Here is an 11,751-nt window from a genome sequence, read left to right on the forward strand (position 1 = left end):
TTACTGTTCTTTATTGTACGTAAATGGATAAAATAATAAGTTTTATGTAACAGTAGCTTGAACTGTCTCGCACAACGTCTAAAATATTTTAAATGCTGAACCTATCTGATTGGGCTTTATATAGTACACTGCTTACGTCAGCTTCAGCAGCCGCCTGGCATTAGTATAATAGGCCTACACATGTATAGTACACTGCTGACGTCAACTTACTTCAGCAGCCGCATGGCATTAGTATTGCATTGCATCAGAAAATGATGCAATCAACTGTGGATGATGTGAGCATGATGGTATTATGCAATGTTACATCATTATTCAGGATGTTGCTGCAGTCCTACTGGAGAAATTTACACAGTGAAACATAGAAAATGAGGTATATGAATATCTTCAAAACGAGAGCCAATACAAATTTTTCACGGTTATATTCGTGTTCGGCACACCAAAATACTACAGATTAGGGCCTTTTCAAGTCAGTAATGATTTCACTGTTGACCAGTGTAATAATATCAAGTGAACCCTATGCACCAGCTGCAAACCTTTTGTAATATTTTTCTATACTACCAAATGGCTGTGTGTATTCACGTGGACTAAAAGGCAATTGCACTAGTTGCACTAATTCTTTGGGTACATATAAAGCACACACTGATGAGACATTGTGATCAGATAAACCAATTTAACTCCAAGAACATTTCTATCTGATAAGTTACAAGGATAACTAAAGCAAGCAGGGACCGGGAGTGACTAGATAACCTGAACTGATTGGAGGTAATACCTTTCCACCAGGTAGTTTGCTGTCCTACATAATCGTAAATATTCCTCAGCATAAAATCCTTATCCTCAACTTGTGTAATCTGGGTAGTGAAGTAAAAAAGTACTGAACTTTGTTAAATATTCCATTTCATTATTTAACTACCAAAAATATATACCATACATATAGGCAATTAAATGTGAACTGTACAGGCTACTACATTGTAATAAAAATATTATCTAATGAAGTAAATCTCTATTATGGTAACTATGGACAAATTTCTTCAAGAATGAACTATTTACAGTGATAGAAAATTACAGATGGCAAATCCTACTTGCCCAAGCTTTGAATTCGACCGAGTTCTCTAATAGAATTATGACAGGAACCTTCCTTAGCAAATCGCCTGCCTTAAACAGCTTTTCAATGGTTTTGTGTACCATGTTTATTCATTACGTACCCTGTTAATCTTGTTGGTTGATCTGGCGTAATGTACATATGTTTACTCATTTATATCGCACATAACCAGAATGCATCTTTTTCACGTATGTTCAGACTTTAAAATATTTCTAAATACTGAATATAACTTCAATCTTTTTGTGTAGAATATTCCATTCACATTTTATAAAGAATACAATCGCGAAAGCATAAAAGAGGCATTATGTAATAAATATATAACCTCGCTTGCATTTTGTTTATTGCAAAGGCTAGAAATTGTTCTGCTTAAACCCATAAACCTGATGGCCTTCACACATCTATATGCCATTTAAAACTCTCTCAACCAGCTCTGAACAACACACATGCTGTTGTGAGCATTAAAGACATGAAGCTATTGATTCTCCCCAACTCCCACCACACCCACAATGGCAGGAATCTCAACATATTCCAAGATATACTGATTTCGCATGTATTATTTTACAGTAAAATGACACAGAATTTCAGGAGCTATTTCATGAGTAAAATACACAAAATTTATTTATTACACAAATATTATATATTATATAAATTATATAACGATACTTTCTATGATGAGTGTTCTCTGCCGGTGTTAGAGTGCTTTACCTCGAGGAAGGCACTGGATGGCAAGGACTGGCTGTAGGTCTACAAGGACAATTACCTGGAATCTGTATGAATATTTATGTGTTTGGGATGGGCGATCTTGACTGATACACTAGTGTTCTATTTTCCGTATACATCAACGTGTTGTATTGGCTTAGAGACTTAGCTCATAGCTCTTATTATTACACATTGCAAGTGGTCATAGACGAACCTGATTCCTATTACAAGATTTTTTCGAAAGAACTAGTCATTTTTCTGGATTTTTCAGAAGTAACAGTGAAGCCTATTAGGTCCGTCGAGATATAAACAGCCATCAAATTTTTCTATTATCGGCGGTCGAAGAATTTTCCAAACCATAATATGTCACTTGGTATGCGCTACTAAATTATTTCCGTGAAATTTATATCATTATATACACAATCCTTTTATAATACTATTGATGGTTCAAGGCTGATTTTGACCACCATCAATTTTCTTTGTATATTGTTTCTGATTTTTGGAATAAAAACTTCCATCAATCTTTGATTTAAGTACTATAATTATCCTAATCTACTACGCTATACATTAAATCTCTTTCTCTCTCTCCCTACAATTATCGACAAGTACATCGACGCAGACTATTATCGATTCAATTTTCAAACACGCTTGAATGTGCTATTATGCCAAAAGTCTTATACATCCTGATATGCCAACAATGTAATCAAACATGTCTTTGAATGACATAAAAGTAATCATAGAGTAGTGTTTTAGTCCAAAACTCTCATTCCTCGCAAATTGTATATGAGCACAACTGTAATCTTAATAGATTCTAGGACAGGTATCATAAAACAAGAATGAAAACACTTGTGTACCACTCACTATATATACATATTTTCTCTTAACCTGCAACACAACTACCTGCCCAGTAATGCATGAAATTTCTTACAAATTGTCAGCACGTTTGTTCTACAACTTTGTAAACCTGTAAACAAGGCTAGAATTTGGACTCAAATATCAGAAAACAACTTATGTTATAACTAACAATCATGACAAAAATCATATACACCAACTCTACCATCGATCATGGACAGATTGAAACACACAATATTCATTAAAGGTTGATAGATAAATATATATCTTATAGCATCATCATTCTGAATGATGACGCAATGAGAGAGGGGGGGGAAGGGGGGAGAGAATTTTCCTTTCGATAATATTGTCATTGCGCTCCGCCGGTATCGTATTTATTTCCTCTAAGTTTTTTGCAGACAGTACAAAATGTGTTATTAAAGAGCTGTTAGATGTTATGACAGGCTTTTTGTACGTCATCAAATAATACAAGATTTCCTCACATGCTTGCCTTTTGCTGAGAATTCCTGGTAGTAATATTTTTGTATGGTCTGCATACAATGAGCAATGTAAAACAAAGTGATACTTATCTTCTGTTTGGCCTTTATCATATTCAAATACAGACACTTTGATACGAAGGGACGCCATTATGCCGTCCTTCCCCTGCAGCTGAATTATTGGTGGAACATAGGTTAGGTCAAAACATTTAGTAAATACGTAGATATATCGGTGGCTACATAATACAGAACAGAAAAGGTATAATAAATTTTACTATAGTTTTAAGCGTTTATAATACATTCCTGTTTTGAATTGTCTCTAAGACCTTGTTTGATGGTGAATATATATATATATATATATATATATATATATATATATATATATATATATATATATATATATATATATATATATATATATATGCTGTCGTATCCAGTATAGTACGTGTAGCTACTGTATCTGAATAGTAGTCTTTAACTTTGTAACTCACGTGACTTTACCTGACTCATCCAATTTTTCAGCATAATGTAAGATTGCATTGGATATTGGTTTTTAACCATTCTAAGCGAGCTAATCTAGTAGTTAACGCATTTAGAATGATAATGAAACACAAAGGCAATCTTCCACATTTTCCTCGTGGCAACAGGGAATTTGTTTTTTTCATAGTGTTCAGAAATCATGAACAGAAGCCATTCTAGTACACCTTTTCATTCGTATATGAATATTTGTAGCCCTAGATTTACGTGGTACAAGTTAAGATGGATTATTCCACCCATTTGTAATATGATAACTATGTGACGTTATTCCGGTTTCATCTTGCTACATGATTTTATTGTGATTGCTAGAATTTGCTTTCTCTCCCTGATCATTTCACTGTGTTAATTTTACTGCAATAAGGCGCTCCACATTACCTTCATACTGTTGTGTAGCTGTAACAGTATGGGCCATATTGCCTATAAAATATTGTCGCTATTATCATTATTATTATGAAAGATATGCTTCAACAATCAGACAATGATATGCATATTTATATTAAATATCGAGTTTTTAGATTTCAAACCGTTAACTGAAAGTAAATGGTTTTGGTCGAATGATCACACAATAAGGTGCCATATTTGCGCAATACTGACATGACATGCTGTTGTTCCAGGGAGATAGTGTATTCTTATTTATTCTCTGTCCAATGACGGCAATGTATGAATTAATTAAGAATTAGCATGTAATATATGTGTGTGCTTGAGGGATGTGTACATAATTGGATTTATTATCCATCAAAAGGTCTTTTTAACTCTTTCAAATTATTTACATTTACTTTCATCCACCACAGGTCAGTTATGCATCTACGCATACCGGTCTGGATGTTGTGCTTCATGTATCCTATGTGTGTTTCATGCATGAAGTATGGAGAAGAGAAAGAGTTAGTGAGCCGTCAGTTGCAACATACAGAGAACGAGACATTTTGCAATATAACTATTACTCACAGAAGTGCGTCGTACCTAATGACCATGTTTAACAAAATTGATCCAGACGTGGCCCACTTCAAGCTGACGTTTTCCGAGAGTTCGGTGGTTAATGCTAAGAAGGAAGACATAGAACCATTTCGATGGATATGGACATTTCAAAAGTGAAGGCAGGAATGTGCCTTTCTTACAGCGGGGTCTTGATTACGCAACCCTCTCATTCGGATTATTGAACGCAAAAGCTCTTCCTGAGACTTCGGTTGAATTTGATGTTCAGCCTCCGAACTGCTCCATCACAATTGGGAACAGAAAATATAATCTGGAAATAGCTTATGCATTTAGCAACATGACATATAAGTATTTAAATGCAATGAACTTTCAGTATACCAATGATTATATAGACAATAGGAAGCACAGTTGGTGTTTTGCAGCCGAACATGCACAGATCAAGGGTTCATACCAGTATCACTGCTGCTACTCTTACTACAATTTTGACAATGAAGAAATCATTGCAAATTGCTCAGACGATTGGCTCCAAGACGAGACTAGTTCTATTAAGACAGTATTGTACATTTCTGGGTATATCGTTCTGTGTTATTTTCCTATTCCTATAATTGTCATTATCTCCAACATGTCTGGGAGAAACGTTTGTAATAGCCAAGTGTCACTGGGTGACGATTTAGCCTCTGATATTGTGTACCTTGATAAACACAGTCCAATAACATTAAGTTCCATTATATACGAGTCTTTTTATAAACGACACCAACAAATTGCTTCACGAGTTTTGGGAGTTATCTTTATGATATGTTTGCCAGGATTAATTTACTTCAAACTGATTCTCTACTATTTTACAATGAAGGACACAACTCTCGAACTGATCAAACATGGTACATCATTGTCGTTTTTGACTATGCTAGGTGGGTTTGGAATAAGTAGAGAATTATATATGCCATTTGTTGGTGGACCTCACGTAATGATCATTATGTTCTGCTTGGCGGGCATTATTTTTTTTTTTGTTCTGCCCCACGAAGGTATGGGAAATGCGTTAGTAAATGCATTGCTTAAGCCCAGAGTGGCAGATAGAGAGCCTCTAATCTTAGGGTATGACTCGTTGCAGTTTTTTTCCAGCATGAAAATAAAGGAGGAATGCGTTTATGGTAGATTAAAATCAGTACTGATAGCCCGATTTATGTGTATCCTGAACCCGAGGTTCTGGTGCCATATGTGCCGTGTGTACTTCAACACAGGGAAAGAACGTCTATGCTGCTTAAGAACAAAACGTCCAAAGCCTCTTTATTTATTTCTTTTTCTAATCATTTTACTTATCCTGCTTATGCAGTTCGTCATAAAAATGTCACTTTGTTTTTTGTACTATGGACTTCCTATCCATTTTCTTTTGGGCATATCTATTTTGGAACTTCCCAGACCTTTGTTTTCTTGGCTTATCGATATTTCTGGTTTATGGAGGAAGCAATCGCGTGTCTTGCTTATAGGTCTTGTATTTGTTTTGGTTCTTGTGCTTCAGTTTTACTTTTATTTTAGCATATTATTTATATTTTCTGAAAGTGTCATCTTTATTTTTGAAGTATTGTTTTTCATCTTCATTGCGGTTCTTGTTTATCCATCCACGGCTTTCGTATATGTATCATTATTTATGGTTCTGTTGTATTATCTATTCAAGCAGCTACGTGGAATAGGTGACGTCTATTTGGATCTTTTATCGGATGTTGTCAATTCGCTAAGCGTTCTGGAAGCTGAGTCAAATGAGTTAAGAGTGGAAATTAGTTATAAGGACCGAATACCTGGTATACCGCGAGATCTTTTTCTCCATGTTGTGAAGAAACACAGACCTATTTTTATCTCTGTATTTAAAGCGATTTTGCCGATTGTACTAGTTATCATACTTATGCCTGTGACAATACAAATTACATCATTCTCATCAAATAATTCATCCACGGTAACCGAGGTTATTAAGGTGATCTTTGTTGTTTTAATTGGAATTCTTCCACGAGCTGTGGAATTCGCGTTCTCTGTTTCAAAAAAGCCAGTCATCAAAATGGTTTTTTATGAAATCGTTAGAAGCAACCATATTGAAATATAGCGGACGTTTGGTCGAAACGTGGTCGTTAGGCCCAGGTCAGGAGAGTGTTGTGTCCGCATAGGTAATTATACGAACATCTGCTACATGCCATAATTGTATCAGTTGTATATGCCTTTACCTCAAACGGTTTGCTAACATGTCCACATCTTTAATTTTGAAAATGATCATCTCTTTAATATATTATGTGCGTTTTTCCAAAAACTGAAAAACTTCATTTTAAATACACTATAGAGTACAGTAGTGCTTTCAAACTTTACTTCACCTCTTTCTGTTTTAGGTTTTAAATCAAACAACTACTGAGTGTGAACGTATTTTTCTAAAGTGAACGTATGTTCCTAAAGTGAACGTAGAGACAGAGAAAGATAAGTATGATTTTATTATTATGTAAAAAGACAATTTGTGTATACTAAAATGAAAAAAAGTTTAATTTTCTATCAAACTCTATTATAAAGTCTTTATATATCATTTTAAAATACATGCAAGTTTCTTGTTTATTTGAAAAGTTAGGGCGATGCGATTGACTGAGCGTGGGCTTAAATATCGTGTATAATACCTCCAGACTGCAAAAAAAGAATTTTAAAAAAATGTATTTCTGTTATATTGAAATACTTAATTTTGATATTGTATTGAGCATCACACATTTTAAGTTAACATTTCTACAGCACTTAGATGAATAGAGTGGGCAGTTGTTTCAGGAAGCATTGAATAGTGAACATGTGTTCGCAAATGAAAAAAAAATTTAATGCACTTTTGCCTTGGAGATATTAGACACTTGAGTTGGTGATAAATAGTTTGAATTTACAACAGCCAGGCAATCACTTTAAAGTTTACTATTGGGAATTAGAACTATGGCCGTTTTACTGAATTTCATTGATATTATGGTTGGATTGACAATTAAATTTATTCTTTTTCGGTGGAACAGTACATTGAATAATAAATGGAATATGTTTGGTCTGCATCTGCGTATGATATCACAAAATAGATGATTATGTATTTTATTGCATTTTTACTTCCTTCATTCACTTTCCTTCCTTTCTTTCGGAAATTAAAAAGCAAAGGAATTTTCCTAAAACAACGGGAATAAAATTCCGATACAGCGCCAGTTGATTAACATAAATAAGAAGCTGATTTGGGATGCTCCATGACATTGACCTAATTACAGACACTCGTCTTTAATTTACAGTAATTGGACATGACAAAATTGTCTTTTATAGACAGGTGTCCTTATGTAAAAATTAGTATTCTCGATCAACTTTAAAATAGTTTGTACAGTTGTGACTATTATAGTCAATACAATTGAAAATCCAGAAATGAACATGTCAGTATGTAGTAGCAATAAAGCAAAACCACATTAAATTGAAATGTAAGGATTTTTTTATACTGAGAATGCCATTTACATTAAATCATCTTCAAGCCATTTCTACTCTCTTGACGGATAGCTTAACTTACACGATCTGTAGAAAACCGTTTTGTTTCTTTAGTATGAGAACCGTCTTTGCGATCTGAAATAAAATCATAACACATATGCTAAGCGATCTTATTTTATAACTAGACTAACTGGGAAATAGCTATGGTCCACTGCGTAGTTCATTATCAAAACAAACTGGGCTTGACTAATCTGCTTGGATTCCATATCGAATAATGCAAGGGTAGGCAATTCTGCGCAATTGCTTTTGTACACGATGTGCGCTTTAGATAACTTTGTTGACCATAAAGAAATAAGTCTGCTGTCCGCAGTGTACAGATATGTCCAATATAATGGCCTTTATATTATGCATGTTTCTCTTTGACGGATTCACTAATTTATAAAGCTATTGCCAGTATAGATGAATGCTCTATTTATGAATGACACATCGTTTGAAACCATCTAAAAATGAAGTGTTGTCAATCATGTTTTTATTTCCTTTGCTTCATTCTTTTTTTTATCTTTTCGTCGACAGGTAAAACGCAAAGGTAGACTTGCAAATCTGACCTAACTATATATTACTTAGTATTAGTAATTATTTAACGCAAGGGAAATAATTCGTATTTGTACATGTACGATAGAAAGTGGTTTTACATCGACTAGTATCCAAACTTGTTGAAGCATTTCTACAAATTAAATATTCAGCTATTAGCCTTGCCTGACCCGGAAAATTATATATATATCTTCACAACAGATCTATAACCCTTGAGTTACAGATGAAAAATCGGTGCCACTCTGTTACCATATTTTTGTGTATCTAAGACTTGAAAATTGAATGCATAATTGTAAAACAGCGGCATTTTGTTATTGAAAGTTAGATACATTTTTCACTACAAACGATGTAACCTTGATACTGCTTGAATATTTTAGTCTATTTTCTTAGACAGAGCACAGTGCAGAATCAATTGTATCAAAATATACATTTAGATACTAAGGGTTCGTAATGTGTATGCTTTCTACTACCGGTATAAAGAGGTGTGATTAACCTCTCTCTATACTGTAGATAGACTTCATATTTTGTCTGACTAACTATACTGCACATAAACATCATATTTTGTCTATTTATAATGCACATAGACTTCATATTTAGTCTGATATATATATATATATATATATATATATATATATATATATATATATATATATATATATATATATATATATATATATATATATATATAGTCTGATATATAGTCTGATATATATATATATATAGTCTGATACTTTATACGGTAGATAGACATATTTCATATTTTGTTGGACAGTCTATACTGTAGAGTTAGTCGCCAATACCGTCTGACTATCTATACTGTAGATAGACATCATATTTTGTATATATATTGTATGACAATTGATAAGGTAGATATACATATTTTGTTTGCCTGTCTATACTGTAGATTTAGACGCCATACATGGTCTATATATACTGCAGATAGACACTATATTTTGTCTGACTTTCTATACTGTAAACCGACGTCATGTTTTGTGTGCCTTTATACCGTAGATAGACATATTTAGTCGGACAATTTATACAGCAGATGAACACATTACTGTAGATATGGACTCCATATACTGACCATCTATATATATATATATATATATATATATATATATATATATATATATATATATATATATATATATATATATATATATATATATATATATATATATATATATATATATATATATCATGTTTTGTCGGCCTCTATACTGTAGATAGACATATTTTGTCTGATTATCTATTTTGTAAATGGTAACGAATTCAACAAGCATTTCAAGCTCGTATGTATTTATTTTTTGTATACACTTCTGTTTATTTGTCTGTCTTTTTACCCTATTTTATTCCTTCTCTCAACATTAACCATAATTAAATATTCTATTTGTATAAATTTAGAATCAGCAGTAAAATATCGACGTTCACATTTCTTGACCCAATTTAAAACATCAAAAATCCATAGGATGAAAAATTTTCATAGTTTGCCGTCACTATTCTTGGACACTGCAGACAATTGGTGTTGGTCATTACCCATGGATGCATTGATATCTCAAAACGCACAGTTGCAAAAGAAGGTGACTGTTTTCCTCACGGTTAATAAACCCCGTAAAATTTACATAATTGAATGATTAACAAATTAGTTAATAATAATATGCCTGGATTAACCATGTCTTGTTCAGTACAAAATGTTACAAATCCATACAAGATGACAACACAAAAAAACTTTGGTCAAAAACAGACGTTGTTTGCTATTGTTCAACAGCAACAACTGTAACGAAGCCATAAAATATCGAGAAAAAGGCCGACGTTGTTGTGGATGGGCAGACTCCGTTATTGTCCGAGATCTCCTGTTACCCTATAGATATGCATCGTTTTGTCTGACTATGCTATATATAGACATCATATTTTGTCTCATGATACGTACCAGATATAGACTTATTTTGTCTTACTATCTATTCGGTATAGATGCAAAATATTTTGTCTCACTATATATATATATATATATATACCAAAAAATTACAGACATATTTTGTCTTACTATCTATTCTGTATACAGGCACCATATTTTGTCTCACTATATATACCGAATACAGACATATTTTGTATTACCAACTTTACTGTATATAGACATCATATTTTGTTTTACTATCTATACTGTATATAGAAATGTTTTTTTTGGTATTACTATCTATACTGTATATGGACATCATATTTTGTCTTACTATCTATAATGTATATAGAAAAACTATTTTGTTTTACTGGTTTACTCTTATCTTTCATTTGTTTCTTGTATGTATTCTTTTGTTCGTGATCTTCTAGTATTTTTTTCTTTGAAGCTAAACAGTTTGATGTCTGTACTCTATTATACTTCATAGAGATATACATATTAGATAAACAGATTATAATATATACATTTACAACATAGCCTCTTCTCGGCATTACGCGATGTTTTGGAACTAACGCCAGATTAAGATAGATATATTTTATTTTATTTTTACTTTTAACTCCATTGCATCGGAGCTTGTTGTCATATGTTTTGTAAGGAAAAACGTAGCCTACAGTGTACCTTTTTGCTTCTTTGGAATGTTGTTTGTGTATTGTTATTTTCAACACTTGTTTTTCGTCAAAATTAATACCAATAACATAAGTATACTGTTGTCTTTATTCTTTTCTGTGCCATCTTTTGAGATGCTTTTCTAGATCACCATTACCAGTCATTCTTGATATTGTACAATACACATCATTAATATTACTTTTACCATATGGTAGTTTATTCACACAATTAGTTACATATTTCTATGGTTGAGTCAGAAAATAGTGAAACATTGAATTGTCCGGAGTTGATGATTTGTATTTAAATAAGTCATGTATTTAGTTTTCTGAAGAATATAACATATAATCAGTTTACTTTCTACAAGATATAAACTTCATCTGAAAATGGAAAAACACTATCAGGGGATACGATTGTTTTATGTTCATACTCTATTAATTTTAGAGGTGCATCCATATTATTGAATACTAATTTCCAGTTCGCCTTACGTGGAATAAAAATGCACTATATTTAGCACGAATATAATCATCGTAAATTACAGATTAACG

At 32.8% G+C, this 11,751-nt stretch overlaps 1 protein-coding gene across 1 annotated transcript; it reads left to right on the forward strand.

Annotated features, from left to right (window-relative positions):
* Positions 1–5,938: 5,938 nt before the first annotated feature.
* LOC149793936 (uncharacterized) lies at positions 5,939–6,841 on the forward strand. The gene has a single exon (XM_089969069.1). It carries the CDS (start codon positions 5,939–5,941, stop codon positions 6,686–6,688), a length of 750 nt encoding a protein of 249 aa, XP_089825195.1. The 3' UTR covers positions 6,689–6,841.
* Positions 6,842–11,751: the final 4,910 nt, after the last annotated feature.

This window comes from Sinohyriopsis cumingii, chromosome 8, assembly GCF_028554795.1.
Source record: "Sinohyriopsis cumingii isolate HCF-2022 chromosome 8, ASM2855479v2, whole genome shotgun sequence".
NCBI classification, from domain to species: domain Eukaryota; kingdom Metazoa; phylum Mollusca; class Bivalvia; order Unionida; family Unionidae; genus Sinohyriopsis; species Sinohyriopsis cumingii.